This window comes from Mastigoproctus giganteus, chromosome 1, assembly GCF_048544385.1.
Source record: "Mastigoproctus giganteus isolate SK-2022 chromosome 1, ASM4854438v1, whole genome shotgun sequence".
In the NCBI taxonomy this organism is placed as follows: domain Eukaryota; kingdom Metazoa; phylum Arthropoda; class Arachnida; order Uropygi; family Thelyphonidae; genus Mastigoproctus; species Mastigoproctus giganteus.
Window position 1 is genome coordinate 50538545 of NC_143575.1, and position 18935 is coordinate 50557479.

The window sequence follows — 18935 nt, forward strand, 5'->3', positions numbered from 1 at the left end:
GGAAGTCAAGAGACGAATAAATTTTGGATGGATAGCATTCAGGAAATATAGTCACATACTGAGGAGCAATATCCCAATTTGTCTGAAACGTAAAATAATGAACCAATGTATACTCCCCACCATGACTTATTGAAGTGAAACTTGGGTACTCGCCAAAAGAATGGAAGAGAAGCTGAGAACTACATAGCGAACAATGGAACGAATTATATTGGGAACTGACTGTTAGATAAGAAGAGAAACACATGGATTAGGCAGCAAACTCAAGTAAAGAACATTCTTATCAAAACTAAAGAACTAAAATGGTCTTGGGCAGGACACATAGCTCGAAGACATGATGACAGATGGACCAAGAAAATAACAGAATGGTATCCAAGAGGAGCTAGAAGAAAACCTGTAAGATAACGATGGAGATGGACAGATGAAATTCATGAGTTTGTGGGTAGTAAATGGATGGCCATTGACAAAACAGAAGGAACTGGAAAGTTGCTGGAAAGATCTTCATCCTGCAGTGGACTGAAAATGGCTGATGATGATGTGAATGTGACATTTTTTGGTTTATGTTAATCTGTTAAACTATATATTAAAAATCTATTTAAAACTAGATGTACCTGGTGTAACATACGGCATCTTTCTGATTATGGCGTAAATAGTTTAATCTAGATCCTTCAGTCTTCACCATTCTTGTTTAGCGGTGATATAATTTTATAGCAGTCACTTGTGGGATATATGTATATGTCTCTATTTTCAGGTGGTTCCCCATCTTCTCCAACAAATATTGCAGCAACCTCATTTTAGATGTAGGTGCATTATATCGTCTGTTAACCATCTCGTCCAATTGTTGCATTACTTTTCCCATACACCCTTGGTTCGATTGTTTTTCAAGCTGTTTTGTTGCTTTAGCAGAATTGAAAATATAAAGTTGTCTATATCCCGGCTTATTTGCTTTGTTTGGATATAGTGGTGAGACCAAATGGTAAATCTGGTTGTGTATTCTAAAACAGTATGGACCATTTCCAGGCGGTGATTTAATCTCTGCACCCATTGATGTGAATGCCATTGCTGAGTTGTACTCTCGTATATGTTCTCGTAGTTATTTGCTTCATGTGTATTCCTTGTAAGCAGCTCTCATAACAGAGTAGGTGTCTCACACAGTGGGTCAAGTAAAACCTTTCCATCATGACAGAATTCAGTGTATTTATTTGATGTGTTTAACTAATGTCCCCAATATCTTGCATCGCAGTACTCACAGTTGTAACACATTTCCTATGTCATGCTCTTCCACATTAATTACAGCTTGTTGATTATTCGCATCTGGTACTTCTATTTGATTAGTCCTACACCTGTCTTCTCATTTCCAATCTTGCTTCTCTTTCTTCAATGTTTTCTATCAGTCTTTTTAGTAGTAGAATCTTGTATCGGTGTCTTAGTCTATTGGATATCTCCTCTATTGTTTCATTAGCATTTCTTCTACATTTTCTCAAAGTTCTTGCACACTGTTCAGCCATTTTTACACTTCTTAAAACTTATAACAGTTTATTGAAATTGAAGACATAAAATAAACAGTTAAAATAAAGATACATCGATAGCTTTCAGGCATATGTTGCCTTTCTTCAGTCGAAAAACGTTAGTACAAAAATTAATAAAGAATGCCCAGTATGGTGCTCATGCAAGGTGGACCGCGTGAATGGGTGCTGGCAACATTTAGCAGTTTGAATATTTGTGCAGCATACCTAAGCATTTTATATATACAGATGATACTGGTAGCTTGCGTTTCTTTATAAGACAATGGCGAGATCACGCCTGGAATGATGTATACCAATTTGGAAGCCAAATCTAAATAAACACATAGAACTCTAGATTGGTTGTTGTTGTTTGTTATTTTGGTTTTTAGGAGCATTAGCAACTAAGGCCATATTGCTCCGAGGATATGCGGTGGTCATTCCCTGACCTTTCCGCATCCTCTGTATTTGGTGGTCACAGGCTCGAACTCCGGTCTAATCAAGAAGCATGTCTACACACTGCTACTCCTGCCCACCTGGCTACGGAGGCGCCACTAGATTGGTAAGCAGCATTAATCATCCCTTTGGGGAATTTGCTTAGAAGGTGAAGCTGCATCTTTTAACGACTAGGCACATTGGGGATTGGAATTAAGGTGTATAAAACTTTGACAGGGTGGAATGAAATGAATGAGGGAAGTGTATTTTCAATTGTAGTCAAGGTCAGAGCAATAGAAAGCTGGATCTCTTGAAATACACTTTTCTGTAATAGAAAAAGTATTGAGTGGTCAGCGTTTCCCCCCCCCCATTCCACTTCCTTGCATCATTTGATCATTCTAATATACAAATACTATGGTTGATCTGTATCTCCATCTTTATCTGTAGCATATTTAGTTGATGAATTATTGTTCTTTATATGTATTAAATACCTAGTTATTCCTGAGCTCTATTGATATAAGTTAAGTAAGGGTGTATTGTACCAAAGAAAACAAAAAATAAATAAACAAACAAATAAATAGATAACACAAGCTATATATTTTTTTTCACAAAACTTTCAAAAAAAATTAATAGATTAAAGTCACTGTAATATTTTATATTAGTAGTGCCATTTGATTCAAGAAAGCAAGCTTATACAGCATCAACCAGAAAAAACTCTTCTCACACCACCTGTCCACTCCGATAATTTGCCTAGTTCTTGAATTCAAACTGTCCACTTTCACAACAATAGATACGGAAGTTTGTTTCAACAGTCAACCACTTGCTGGCTGAAGACAAACTTTTTCACATCTATTCTGCAAATGTTTTAATTGTATCTCATATTGTGGGTGCCTTCACAACGAGATAGCTGGTATTGCACTACTTCAAATAAATAACGCTTCTCTAGTAGAGAAGACTACTGTTATTTATTTTCAGTGGATACCACCACCCAGACGATCATTTCGAAGCTATATGAAATACATTTAAAACGATGCCTTTACACTAAATACGTAGTTCAGATTTATGGGTAGACTATGGTGTATCTACACTGATATTATATAGTTAATTACCTAAACCCACAAGGAATTATCTTTCATCTTTTAATATTATCTACATCATTTGGCATCTCTCATCTCTCATATCTTCAACTGTGATGGCATTTTGCATTACCAGGGTACCTGCCCACCCACTGATGATGAAGCCCACTAACTTCGAAACGATCGTCTGGGTGGTGGTGGTATCCACTGAAAATAAATAACAGTAGTCTTCTCTACTAGAGAAGCATTATTTATTTGAAGTAGAGCAATACCAGCTATCTCATTGTGAAGGCACCCACAATATGAGATACAATTAAAACAATGCCTTTACACTACATGTGTAGTTCAAATTTATGGGTAAACTATGGTGTATCTACACTGATATTATATAGTTAATTACATAAACCCATAAGAAATTCATACGTAATTCAAATTTATGGTCTACACTGATATTATATAGTTAACCTGGGATTACTGTTCCCTATATGAAGTACCTTGCATTTGCCAATGTTAAACTTCAATTGCAATTTCTTAGTCCATCTGCCTAATTTTTGTAGATCTTGTTGCAGTAGCATACCTTGATTATTGTCATTAATCATCCTGCCAACCTTTATATCATCTGCAAACTTAGACATTAAGCCTAATATGCCTTCATCAGTATCATTTAATAAATATAGAAAACAACAATTGGCCCAGCATACCAGTATTAAGCAGTTGCTAATTCATGTATGCTTTTACTTTTACAACACTCATTTATTGACTACTTAAGGATGGCCACTCATATGATGTTACAGCACATCACTCTGGTGGCGTTTAATGTTTATATACATCAAAGGCAGCAAAAGTGTAATGAGTGATCATATACACTGAGTTGGCTTTGAATTATCAGCTTTTTGTTGTTTTGTTTGTTATTTGGTTTTTAGGAGCATTAGCAACTAAGGCCATATTGCTCCGTGAATATGCGGTGGTCATTCTCTGACCTTTCCGCATCCTCCGTATTTGGTGATGATGGGCTCGAACCCCGGTCTAATCAAGAAACGTGTGCTACACACTGCTGCTCCTTCCCACCTGGCTACGGAGGCGCCTGAATTATCAGCACCCCCTTGTGTAGGCATAGACTGGTTGTGACACTTTTGAAGGTTCAAAGTTGAAAATAGCTGATATAAGCTTGCACACATGGCGATGATTAGTTTGAGTGTCTGTGCCGAGATCTTCCAACTTCAAATGTGAACATGATTGTGAGGGAAAGATGTGTAGGTGCCAGTATCTCAACAAAAGCCAACATGTTTAAGTGCTTCCATTCTGTGGTGCCACGAGTCTATCATGACTGGCTCAACAGCGGTCTAACAACCAGCCAAAGGTCACACATGGGACAGCCAGGTGTGGTGAACACCCATGGTGAGCATTGCCTCTCACCCGACCGGGCTAGCCGGGTGGGTAAAGTGCCTGCCTGGCAACCCAAAGGTCGCGGGTTCGAATCCCGCCTCGGGCTTGGATCACAGTACTGCAAAAACCTTGGGAGGTGCATTATGGCCACAGAAGCCGATGCGCCAACAACTAACTAAAAAAAAAATTGCCTCTCACATCTCATAACTCAGCAGGGATGTAGCGCAGTGGCCCAGCTAACCGCTCATTACAACATACAAATAGCAAGACCTCCTATATACACATGGACTGTGTGCTGGACATTAGCCCATATAGGCTGTTGCAGTCAATGGCCATCACGGGTACCCAAGCTCATTGCAAGATACAAGAAACTGCACCTTGCATGGGCACATCAGACACGACCATCAATGTGGAAATCTGTTGCTTGGTGTAATGAATCCCATTTGCCATGGCACTTGGATGCATTCTTGGTGTTCAGCAGGAAATGGATATGAATCCTTTATCACATTTGATATTGGGGTTGAAAATAAAAATATCCAGTATTATCGTTTGGGGACTGTTTTTGTGGCATGCCCTAGGCTTGTCTTTTTGATAGATGCCAAGATGCACTGTCATCTGGGTACACTCACATCATGAAGATAGATTTCCAATTGTTGTGTTTGAAACTGAATACAAGATGTTCTCATTCATCTTATGTATCTTGTGGTGCTATACCTACCTTGTGAGCCTATATACAGGTGCACGTTGATGTTGCAGTAAATTTGTTAAAGTGCTGATGGGTTAGGAAAACTTATTATAGTAGAGAGGATTATAGCACAAATGGCACTTGCCTGTTTTTGTTAATTTTAAAGATGTTTTCTGTACTGCAAGGCCCATAAACTTAGTCAGCAATGATAGAAAGGTAGACATTCCCATTATTGATGCTAAACAAGTACGTCGATTCATTATGTGACAGTATAACCAGACAACTCTAACATCTACAGTAAGATAATGCATCATGCCACCAGGCCCAGCAGGTTGCTAACTGGTTTCAGTAACATGACAGTTCTTTGTCCTCCCATGGCCACCTAGCTTTCCCAGTCTCAACCCAATTGAGCATACTTGGGACCTACTGGAAAAAGACATTTGATGCTATTACCATTCACCTAACAACATGCGGGCTTTGCTTGGACATATTGTGTGACACATGGGTAGCACTACTACAGGATACCCTGCAGCACCTTGTGCAGTCCATGCTGAGATGTGTATGGGCAAAAGGTGATTCCATGAGGTATTAAGTGTTGCTATGCAAAGTCAACTCATTGTATATTGTTAAACATGTTAAGCTAAAAATTTGTTTATATTAAACTTAAGTTTTCAGATATTTTTGGACTCTTTGGGGAATGTGTTTACTTAACTGAGATTTGGATGATATATGGATCTGCTTATGTTGTGGTATTACTCATTTTTGAAAAGAAGAAAAAAAAAAAAAAAACCTCATTACATATATAAAAGGAAAATTTTAAGTAAATGGATGGAGTAAAGAAATTCCCAATTGTTGTGTTTGAAACCGAACAAAAGGTGTTCACATCCCTCTTATGTATCTCGTGATGTTATACCTACCTTGTGAGCCTATATACAGGTGCATGTTGATGTTGCAGTAAATTTGTTTAGGTGCTGATGGGTTAGGAAAACTTATTATAATAGAGAGGATTATAGCACAAATGGCACTTGCCTGTTTTTGTTAATTTAAAGATGTTTTCTGTACTGTAAGGCCCGTAGTCTTAGTTGTAGCATGGCAAACTTTCTTGTAGCTGTCACTTGTTAAAGTAACAAAAAGAAGACTACAGTAATCTTGGAAAAAAAAAAAAAAAAGCTATTGTTGGGAATTGATTATATAGATGGTTAGAGAGAACAGATATTTTGAGATTGTTTAGTAACAGCTGAAATACTAGAGGGCCTTCATAAAGAATCAAAACAAAGGTTTCAGTCGATAGGTAAATAGAGAAACATTTGTTTTCATTCTGTATGAATGCCCATCTAGGATTTCAGCTATTGCTAAACCAACTCAAAACATCTATTCTCTTTAACTGCCTATATAATCAGTTCTGAACTTTTGTACAAGATTACTGGAGTCTTTTTTTTTTTTTTTTTTTTTTTTTTTCCCCCCGTTACTTTGAGTATTTGTCTTGCACAACTGTAATTGTGTGTGGAATAGAGCAAGTTAGGTAATGCATGCATTGTGTACATTTCAGGTATATTTGATTATCAAATCAGACATTAGCATTAGTAGAGGCATATGATGCAAGAAAGCATACAGCATCAGCCTTTCAGTCTTTCCTTAATTTGAATTTATATCCTCTCAGGTGTGCAATCTGAGCAAGAGGAAAAATCCCATCAGCATTGAGCATGCTCAAACCATTCAAGGCCTTATACATCTCAATCAGATCATCTCGCAGCTGCCTAGTATCCAGATGCTACAATTTGCAGAACTTAAGCCTTTATTGGTAGGAGCAGCCCTTTGTTCTCCTCATCAATCTCGTTGCCCTTCTCTGTACTCATTCCAGCGGCTCTACATCCTTCCTAAAATGAGGCCTCCAGACGTATGCAGTACTCAAGGTGTGGCCTGATCATTGCCTTATATAAGAAGGAGATAATCACTTCCTTATCACTGCTAGCAAAATTCTTGTATATCATTGACAAGATTCCATGAACTGCTCTGGCATCACTATCTGCAGTGCTCAGAAAACTTCATATCTGACTACACAATTACCCCAGGTCTTTTTCATTCTCCACGACTCTAAGTGTACTATCGCACAGTTGGTACATTGGTACGATATGCCTGAAATGGTAATAGGTCTCCAAGTTTTTTTTTAGCAGAAGACCCGTCAGAGTTGGAGAACTTGGCTTGTCAGAGTTCCTGAAATAACCCATGTGGAAAATGTTTTCACTTCCATATGGTTTATAGTTTAAGACATGATTAAACATTTTAAGATGCAAATAAGTATTTTTTTCTTTATAAAAAAAATCAACATGTCAACTCAACTTCTAAATGTTTCATAGTTTAAAATAATATGTGATGCTTATGTAAAAATGTAAGAAAACTGAATTGTTTAGTAATTCCTCTGAAATAAAGGTAGCAATTATTGTTCATTCTGGTTGCACACAGGAAAATTGTGGACTAAAAAGAATAGTTATTAATCTTATTTATTGTGCAAAGTAATTTCCCAGTATATGTTCTAATGTATTTTTTTATATATATATCAGATTCTCTCAGCAGCTTCAGCAGCTGGTGTGTCTGTAGCATTTGGAGCACCTATAGGTGGTGTGCTATTCAGCTTAGAAGAGGTAAGAAATTGTTTATAGTGTGTATATTTATATATATATATATTTATTTATTTAAAAGTTGCTTAACATATCAAGTGGTGTCGTGTTTATCCTAAAATCTTGAACAGACAACTAGTTATTAAGACTTAATAACTTTGTTAATGCTTAATTTTCTTGTACTCTTATTTAGTTAAACAGGCTTTTGTCAGTATTTTAATAATAATAATTCAGTCTATGAAGTAATTAGCATCATTAAGTATGTATATTTTTTAGAATTTTTCAGATTATTTTTGCCCTAATTTTTGATGATTGGTCTTTTGTCATATAAGTTTCTAGCGATGACCGACTAACTGGTTAAAATAAATTTATTAAAATAAAACAGAGATAAAATAAGATAAAAAGTGTTAAAATACACAGAAGCTTTCAAGATGAAGTGTCTCTTCATCAGCTAGTTGGTGAATGGTGTACTCCAGTATATATTGTTGGTTACAACAGCAAAAGTCAGCTGAGCATGATCATGTATCACAAATCTGGTGTTAAACCAGGTAGTTTAACTTTTGTGGCAGAAAAATTATGTAGTTCCATTGATTATAGCTATATTGCAAGTGTGTTATAATAGAAACAGAGTTATATTGGGAACAGAGCATGTGTTTATTAAAAAAAAAGAAATCAAAAATTGCATCTGATTAATAAGATAATCTACTGTAAGGTATTGCAAAAGAACTAGATGCAGAAAATAATTTTGACAGTCTATTTAGATTTTAGTAACATTTTTGATTCAGTCCCACATGAATGCCCTTTATATAACTGGAGCAATGGGCCATTAGTGGGAAGTTGCTTCGGTGGATAAAAAGGGTGAGTAATGGATCAGGTCATGAGCAAGGTCCGCCAAATTTTGGTTCTGGTTCCATTATTGTTTCTGATATTCATTAACAACATTAATGGAGCTATAACAGATTTTATGTCAGTTTCTTGATGGAACGAAGGTTGAGGGGTGGTTAATAGTAGCATCTAGGCAGGGGTGACAAACCTTTTTAAGGGTGTGTGCCGAAATTGGCTAAATCATTTAAAAAAAAAACTACTCTCGCGTGACACTCGAAATTTTGCAAAGTACAGTAGAACGTCAATTATCCAAACCACTGTTGTCCCCACAAAATAATTATAGTATCTACTTTTAGTGCACTGGTTGTTTTGTTGAAATATTACTCCTGCTGCTTAATGCATTTGAAGGCCCACTCATGCAGAGGCCTTCACTGTGCTAGAAACTGGAATGGCATGGTGTGAGTAATAGTATGAATGCAGTTCTACAGATATACTACTATTAAAGAATATGAGAGATCTCGCCAAAAAAAAGACAATCTTGCATGGTTCAAAGAAAAATTCAAGATTACATATTTTAAAAAATAAACCTTCCCAAGATTCATTATACTCTTACAAGTGCAATTAATTGTGTTTGTTTATTTCTCTTTATGTAAAAAAAGTGTGATTTATAGTTGAAACCATGTAAAACAATTAGGTAAGTTAAAAATAAATATAATATACATTGTTTCTTCAAAACATTTTGTTTTACAAACCATTTCCTAAATCAATTATTTTTCATGTTCCATTCTGCTGCTGCTGTTCTTAGAATAACATATTCTTGTTTCCTGAAGTCTGATGTCAAGTATTTTATGTCTTCTAAACTTGCTAGCCATGCATAGTGCCATAAATTTCCAGTAGACTTTTGTGTTTCAAGTTTCCATTAAACAAAAACTAACTATAACCTTGGGAAACTTTAGAGCTTGAGTAAGTTTAAAGATGGGGATAATAAAAACCTGCATGAAAATAGGTGATAGGGTTGTTACAGACTACTTTTTTATTTATATATATATATATATATATATATATATATTTTTTTTATGTCTGATACTTCCTTGAATCATTCTGTCCATTAATATAAATAACCTGTACATGTTAATTCATAACAGCATAATAGTGTTCTACTTGTCACTTATTTGGAAAGATTTGGGTTTGCATCCTGTCAAAAACTGGAGGAATTTAGTGTTGATTTCTCCAATCAAGGCTAACTAATCTGAGGTGGAAGGAGTAGGGGTCATTGAGTTATCCAGGATTTTTCATTCTGGACAATGTGCAAATTGGCCTGTGAACACACTTTAATAGTCATGACACATGACAAATATGATCTAGCACACTGTAACTGAAGTAGTTGATATACCAAAAGCCCACAAACAGCTATGCAATTTATTTGTGTTTTTGTTGGTAATGTTAATTATTTAAAAATTATAAAACTGGGGTTATGTATTTTTGAAATTTGTTTCAAATAGTAATATTGAACTTTGTTTCAATTAATTTCAAATAGTAATATTGAAAAAAAATATACTTTGTGTTTATTCATAAACCATGAAATTTTTATATTAATGAATATTTCAATTTTAGGTGAGTTACTATTTCCCTCTGAAGACTTTATGGCGTTCCTTTTTCTGTGCATTGGTGGCTGCTTTTGTCCTTCGATCCATTAATCCATTTGGTAATGATCATCTGGTGATGTTTTACATGTCAGGAAATCAGCAGTGGGCTGTTGTAGAACTTATCCCTTTTGTACTTCTAGGAATCTTTGGGGTAATTATTTTTCACATTAAAATCAAATTTTTAATGCTTTATAACAAATTAAATTTAGATTACCTTACTTTAAAAAAGCTTGTAGGTTGATATAGTAAATGACTTTTCCCCTGTTTCCTTTCAGGGAGTTATAGGATCTATATTTATCAAAACTAATATTAAGTGGTGTCGCTTCAGAAAAACTTCAAAACTTGGCGAATATCCAATCATAGAAGTAGGTATATTAGTATTCTTTCCTGATTGCAATTTTATCAAATTTCTAATTACTTTATTAATCTAAGAATGCAATATTCTTAACTATAATATGAATTTGAATTGGATATATAAGACACATGCAGCATAGCATAAAAAGAATTTGTAAACATAGCCATAAAAGAAAATCTGTAAACATAGCCCTTCATGGTTTCATTGGTGATTTAAAATTTTATTCACAAAACTGAGTTTTTTTTTTTTTTTTTCCATGTGAAAACATCTTTGGTAGCAACGTGTCACTTTCTAAATGACACTAATGAAGTCACTAACGTTAATACGTTAATTCTTGATGTGAAAACATCTTTGGCAGCACCTACTAAAATTTTGATCTGATAGTCTGTGTTCGGCCTGTTGGCGAAATGAAATGGGAAATGCAAATTATGTCACTTCCTAAATGACTCAGTCATTTAGGAACATTGATTCAGTAGAGTAAGTAGTGGGTGCGAGCATAAAACATATCGTTCGTACTAAATATTTCAGACTGAAGTAAAACTGATTGGTAAAGAAATGCGAGATGGCATTTAGGAACTAGTGGGCATGAGCATAAAACGTTATACATCGTTCATAACTTTGGTTCTAACTGTTCAATTTTAAAATGGTTCTGATTTTTGTCAAAGATGTTTTCACATAAAATATCTTTTGTGCATAGAGGGTGCATGCACACACACACACATTATTTTTCTTCAAGATCTCTAATGTAAAGACAAAACTTTATCTCAGAATTTTGTTCATCTACCATAATCTGATTAAATTCATGGTAAGCAACATAGCATTTGTGTATTTGTCCTATCAGTGTGTACACAAGCACACACTGATAGGACAGTTAATACCAAAGAAAAATCACAGGAAAAAAATTCTCTTTGTTTTAACAGAATAAAATATGATTATTTTTCTGCAGTAAAATATTAAAGAACCATGGAAATAATAATGTTAAATACTAAAGGCATTAACTTTTATTCATACAGTTTATATCTGTTGTGTATGAGAGGAGAGGAGAGAGAGAGAAAATTTAAGAAAAATAGGGCATTTTTTTTATTTATTTATTTTTTAAATTTAAATTGGTAAATGAATAATATTCAGAGAAGTGATTGAAATTATTATTTTTTAAGATTCTGGTGATCACCTTAATTACAACACTGCTGAACTTCCCTAATAGCTTTACCAGAATGAACACCAGTGATCTCATTAGGATGTTATTCAGCGAATGTGGTCTGAATGATGTTTCTGAACTGTGGTAAGTTGGCATATTTTAAATAAATATTAAAGTACTAATTAGCAAGTAAGAAATATGAATTAAGTTATGCATATTATATAGAGTGCAGTCAAGATTTCAGCACTACCACTGATGTGGCAGCAGGGTTGTTAGTATGGAACTCTACTCTTATGTGCTGGTAACATACATTGTGCTGCATCACATAACAACAGTCACATCTTTCTAGCTTGCTTCAGCCAAAATTATGCATCTCCAAGTAAGGTTGTGTTCATTGGCTGTGTGTGTGTGCGCATCAAGTACTGTTATAAACTTGAGAAAACAGTATCTGAAATTAGCATTAGCATTAGTAGAGGCATTTGATGCAAGAAAGCAAGCTTATGCAGCATCAGCCAAAAAAAAAAAACCCACTTCCACTTCACCCCTCTGTTCGTTCAAAATACCTGTCCAGCTGAGCCTTAAACTTATTTAGGCTATCAACCTCCACCACAAGGGATGGAAGTCTGTTCCACCAACCAACCACCCGCTGGCTAAAGGCAAATTTCCACACGTCTATCCTACATCTGTCTTTCCTCAATTTGAATTTATGCCCTCTCAGGTGATTTTTCTGAGCTAGAGGAAGAATCCCATCAGCATTGAGCATGCTTAAACCATTCAAGGCTTTATACACCTCTATCAGATCACCTCGCTGGTGCCTAGTCTCCAGACACTGTAATTTGCAAAACTTAAGCCTTTCTTCGTAAGAGCACCCCTTTGTTCCATTCACTAATCTTGTTGCCCTTCTCTGTACTCGTTCCAGCAGCTCTACATCCTTCTTGAAATGAGGCCTCCAGACCTGTATACAGTACTCTAGGTGTGGCCTGACCATTGCCTTATACAAGGGAATAATCACCTCCTTATCCCTGCTGGAAAAATTCCTGTATATCATTGACAATACTCCATGAGCTACTCTTGCAGCCTGTCTGCACTGCTCAGAGAACTTCATATCTGCCTGCACAACCACCCCCAAGTCCCTTTCATTCTCTACCACTGTCAGTGTAGTACCACAGAGTTGATACGTTGCTCTGGGTTTGCTGTTTCCCATGTGTAGTACTTTACATTTGTTAATGTTAAACTTCATTTGCCACATCTCAGCCCATCTGCTCAACCTTTCCAGATCCTGTTGCAGCAGCATAGTGTCAGTAGTGTCCTTGACAACCCTGCCAACCTTTGTATCATCTGCAAACTTGGACATTAAGCTTATATACCATCATCAATATCATTTATAAATACAGAAAACAATAATGGACCCAACACTGAGCCCTGAGGGACTCCACTAATAACATTAGTCCACGATGAGCAGTGTCCATTGATTACCACTCTCTGTCTTCTCCCCCTCAACCACCCCTTTATCCATAGCAGCAATTTGCCTCCAATGTCACACTGCTCCAATTTGTGTAGCAGTCTTCCATGTGCAACAGTATCAAAAGCCTTTCTAAGATCCAAGTATATAATATCAAAGTTATTCCCTGCATCCAGTTCTTTTGTGACTGCATCATAGTATCCAATCAAGTTGGTCAGGCAAGACTTCCCCTTAACAAAACCATGCTGTGTCTGAGCTATAACTGAAGTCTTGTCTAAATGATCCTGCAGTGCTTCTTTAACCAGTGCCTCCATTAATTTTCCTGGAACAGAAGTTAAGGTCACAGGTCTATAATTACTTGTGTCAGCCTTTGATCCTCCTTTGTGAATTGGGGTCACATTTGCACATGTTGAAATCTTCCTTTGGAAACCAAGTGGGCAGAACACAAACGTTTGATTGGCTCATGAAGTTCAAAAATGGGCAATGATCTGTTAATGCTGATGAAGGAAATTCATCTACAAGGGTAGAAAACATGGCAGTTGTGCAAAATCATGTACAGGATGTTGCTGATTTGTAGTATGCTTTCATTCAAATTGATAGCCTTGAATTTTTAATAGAGAAATGGTGACAAAAATTACCGGAGATAGCAGGGCTACAATTTACCATTAGTAAGCTAAAATTTCCACATGCTATAACTGCTTAACCATTGGCACATTTCTGAATTCCTTATTGAATCTTGTCATCAGGCCCAATCAAAGGAGGGATGAAAGCCAGAACAAGTGTACAGAAGAACTTAAAACTTGCATGGTTTTATAGTTAGTGTCATTCTTACTTCACATTAATTCATTAATATCAGTACTAACCTGGCAGAATGATGATGATGCAAGAAAACAAAACATATGTAGCTTAACTTCTGTCAAAATAATAATCATGAAAATGAAATAAAATGTCTCCTGGTTTTATTTTCTCTCTTTCTTCAAATATTTCTCATCCCTCAATAAATCTACATAAGCTGTCTGACTCTACAAGACTAAGCAATAACTTGTTCCAGTAGTTTACTACTTTTTAATAAAAGCAAATTTAGCCAATTTTTCTTACAGTCTATGGTTGGGTGTCCTTAATTTGAATGTGCCCTCATGTCTATCATAAATGTGTCTTACCACTAAGTTTGCTCAAGCTTTTTAAGCTCTTAACATGTTAACTGCATGTTGATGCTTATGTGCATTGTGGGGTTTATAATTCACTTGGATGAAAAAACTACTTCACTTTAAGAACCATTCTCTTCTGATTTTACAGAAGAAAACTGGATATTTTTTCAAGCAACCTTTACCAGCAGTTGACTAATTCACCCATAGAGAGAGAAGAAAGCCCAAAATTGTCTCTGCCCTCCCCAATCCACCAGATTGACTCAAATGCTATAATTTTTGAATTCGGTTCATGAAGGGTATAAGTCAAGGCAGCAATGAAGGTGTTAAACACTTTATTCAAATTGCTGTGTGGATGCCTAGTTTGTAAACTTTGTAGTTTACAGACCTAGTCTCTTCCCATAAGAATATCTCCATCTTTACATCCACATTTAGTCATGTATTCAGTATTCAACATCTGGTCTGACCATTGAGTTGTACAAGTAAAGTGTAAAGTGTTTTAGTTGTCTGATGGCACCATTTCTAGAGGCGAAATATTTAAAAAAGTGTATGGGGAGTGGTGTTGATGTTCTGTTGTTTCTCTGACCATTTAACTGTTGGGACCCCCCCCCCCCCCGTTGCCCACACTTTGCACAAGGAGGCAGGTGAGGCATCCAGTAGATTATTTAAGTACTCTGGCAGGCCTCGCCACCTAATTTCTGAGAATTTCAGTGGCAAAGCCTATTAAAAAAAAAAAAAAAAAAAAAATGAACACTAGAATTTGGAAGGCCAAAAGAGGTTTAGGAGAAACTGTTGAATTTAGATGTTGATTAGAATTTGGCAGCATCGTTAGGGGTGTACTTGGTCAATCTGTTTAGAATGGGAGAACTGAAAAGGGGGGGGGGAACAGGTAGGAGGGAACAACAGAGTAGGCATCCCCAAAGAGGTTAGTGGGGATGTGCCTCACCAGGCAAAGTATGGGGGAGGCAGGGAGGGGAGGAGACAGATACTCATCTCCTTCTCACATGTCTTGGGATGGGATTTAAAGGAACCTGGTTTGAGTACCTGGTTCAGATTGCCAAATGGCACGTCAGCGGAGCTGCAGTATGTCGGTGATTGTTGTCAGGCCTGTGTAGGTGTCGAATCTGGTAGGAAGGTCACACTGCCCTTCCTACCAAAACCACTAGGTGAAGGGGGAAGTAATCTCACTCTTGCTCAGTGGGGGGTAAGAGCAAGATTACTTCCATTTACTTCATTCATAATCCTCATTCTCACTCTACATGCATTCTATTTTTATACTTTTTTCTTACATTTTATAATATAAATTTTTTTTCTTTTAGGTTATACGCTGGTGTTCAAAGAAAGTGTATCACCTAAGAATTTTGTATTTCTAACCCTTTTTTGCGATAGTATGTTATATTAATGACTAGCATCACAAATAGAAATATAAACAAAAGATATTTATTAATAGTTAAGGCAAAGCTAAGTAATATTTGACAGTGCTCTCAAAATATTCCAAAATTAGCATTTGCAACCTTTATACAACAGTTTTGGTAAACAACAATTATGGCTGAAATGTTATCAGAAGCCCTCAGTTTGATTCAGTTTATCGTTTTAAATGGAAAACAAAATGAAAAGTTCACCAGGTGCAAACTAATATTTAGTTGAACTGCCTCTGGCCCTGATGACAGCAGCACACTGTCGTGGCATTGACAAGATCAATTTCTGAAGGTAATCAACTGATAGGTCATGGTTCCAAACACTAATTATGGCTTCCTGAAGTTCACAAAGAGTCTTTGGTTTCTTTCTGGCAACTGCAGATTCCACACAATGCCAATAGTTCTCTATAGGATTCAGGTCTGGGCTGTTTCCTGGCCAGCTAAGAGTTGTAATGAACCATTCTTTCAACCATTGTTTCACCTGTAACAATTGTAAACACATTACTGTCAAACCTCTAATGCAGAAATGAAGCTAAAGTAACTATAGAAGTACCTACTTACTTTTTTCGCCCGATTACAAACAGCGGAGTTGTCCCGAAAGATGCAGTTATTTGACAGTTAGCAGCAGTTTGCCTTCCAATATAGCCAGGTATCCATTGGCATTTATGGAACCTTTTATAAACTGCAGGTGACCTACTCGGCAATACGAAATGCATCCCCATATCATTTGGCTGGTAGGGAATTTCACTGTAGACACCATATAATGTGGGTGGTATTCTTCACCATGTCTACGGCGAATCTTTTGTCTCCCATCAGAGCCATGTAGGTTGAATTTCTTCTCGTCCAAGAAAATAACTGACTTCCACTGCTCGGGGGTCCATTTGACATGCTCCTGACACCAAATTCATTGGGCCTTTTTCATTTTTTTGTGTGAGGAGGGGCTTCTTAGGACAATGGGCTACAAGTCCATTTTTGAAGAGGCATCTTCTGACTGTTACTGCACTTGCTGTCACTCCTGTATGTTCTTCCCATTCTCTTTTCAGCTCAAACGAAGAAGCTTTACGGTTTTTAAGGCATAAGCACTTCAAAATGTGGTCCTGTTTTGCCTTAGAGACTCGTTTGCATCCAGTTCCTTTTTTCTTATCAGCAGAATCAGTATTATTGAGTTTGGAAAGAAATCTACTCGCTGTTAAAAAATACTAAGCAATATGACAGGAAGAACATTCTTCCTCACATAAAGCAACAATAGCACTCTTTCTTCATGGTGTCAACTGGCCATCCTGACACAAGCAAGGAATGACTGAAACTCTTGCAGAGCGTGCTTATATAGCTGAAAGTAACAGCTGATGCAATATTACGTTATTACCTACGCGTTTCAATCTTATCTGATGCAATCTGTAAGAAATATTGCCATATACTTACGTTATTCGGATGACAATTACAATTTTAAGGGGTAATGCACTTTCTTTGAACGTGTGGTGTTGTGTGTGTGTGTCTTTTTTTTCCCCCATTCGTTCATCTTTTTTCTCACATGCCAGTGGTGGGGGATGCAATAATGCGTGATGTAAATTAAAATACTAATGCATAATAATTAAACTAAATAAGTAAGAATATAAAAGATTAAAACTAGGGTTAGTGTGTACTTAACTGTAATATTTATGGTTTGTGTTCTTTCTCTCACACTTACTCTCATTCATTTTTCTGGCTTTCATTTCATTTGTTTGACCCTTGCTTTCTGCACTGCACTCTCTTGGCACCTCAACTTATTGTTATTCTTCAGTTGTGTACAGGCCAGGGGAGAATGCAGTGATAGTGCTTGTGTTGTTAATAAATGTTTGTTAGTATATATAAAGTAATGTAATTTATTATTAACTTTGTATTCTTTTGGCCAATTACATTTGCTCTTTCACTCATTCCCATTCACCATAACACTCATTTGCTCTCTCTTTCCCTCATGCTGGGTCACTCTTTCTTTCATTCACCAAAACTGACATTTATTCTCTTTTACCATAATTCCTAATTCACTCAGTGCCCTGCCTATTCATTCTGTCTTTCATTCATTCATTCTATATTACACCCCCTTGCTACTAGCTTACTGATATTTTTCAGCAAATCTGCTTCCCTGGCCACCTGTACATCTCCCTCCCCCACATGATTACTTATTTGGTGTGGGGCCTCGGGTTCTTATACATGGCAGGGTAGTCCTGGGGGGTATCTAAGTCAATCCGGTTTTGTCATGTCAGAATTCTCTCGGGGGTGCAGAATACTGCTATCCTGACAGTTTTTAAGTCATTGCCTGGGCATGTTGGGAGACGTGGGCAATTTTAACTACTGATTATTGTTTAATTGCTGGGGGGGGGCTGAATTTCCCTGATTTGGATTGTTCTGTGCATTTCAAATACTTTCTGTGTGAAGGTTGTAAAGGCTTTATAATTTTCCTCTTCTATGATGAACAGAGGTTCTTCTCCCCTGGGAAGGCGTTGAGTTGTATAGTGTGATAATTATCTGTCAATCTGTACTGGTCAGTCTGAACAGTATTTAAATTGGCCTGTGAATACACTTGTATAGACATAATAAACGAGTGCAGTATGGCTTACAATACATCATAAAATCAACAGCAGCAATCTCTACTGGCATCCTATATGTACATTGGGAGTATCACATACACTATATCAGTAATCTTAACACACTGTTGAGAGAACTGCATTACAGCTCCCAGGTGGTTACAACTTTCATCTTCATCAGTACTGAATGTTCTATTCCTAGTTGACGGGATTACTGTGATATCCAGATATAGAACCTTGCATTTGCTAGCATTAAAGTTTAATTGCCATTTTTTGGACCATCAGTATAATTTTAATTTAACTTTTGTTGTAGCATCATGCCCTGGTTCTTGTTAACATCCTTGTCACATTAATATCATTAGCAAATTTGCCATGAAAATTTTAATACTATCATCAGTGAAAATTAGAAACAATGAGGATCCTAGCACAGAACAGCATCACCACTTGCTTCTAATGTAATGACGTATATAATGCATCTGATTAGAGATTCCTCACATTTATGTAGAATGCAGTGCAGACATATTGGAATATTTTGTTTAGTGAAATGCTTGATGTAGCTGAGCGTTCAGGAGTGAAATTGCAGTAGCACGTGCTCTTTGAGTGAACTGTGATTCAAGCCTATGTGAATGCAAAATATATTTAACAATTGTAGTAGTGGCATGTGATGCAAGAAAGCAAGTGTA

General features: G+C 36.5%; 1 protein-coding gene across 4 annotated transcripts in view; it reads left to right on the forward strand.

Annotated features, from left to right (window-relative positions):
• Positions 1-18935, forward strand: part of LOC150090786 (H(+)/Cl(-) exchange transporter 5-like) — a 202800-nt gene that overhangs the window by 128946 nt on the left and 54919 nt on the right. For all 4 annotated transcript variants that reach the window (XM_090372676.1, XM_090372686.1, XM_090372695.1 and 1 more), the window contains 4 exons: positions 7643-7723; positions 10139-10321; positions 10446-10535; positions 11683-11807. In XM_090372676.1, the coding sequence (XP_090228802.1) occupies positions 7643-7723; positions 10139-10321; positions 10446-10535; positions 11683-11807 (479 nt within the window). The remainder of the gene's footprint in view (positions 1-7642; positions 7724-10138; positions 10322-10445; positions 10536-11682; positions 11808-18935) is intronic.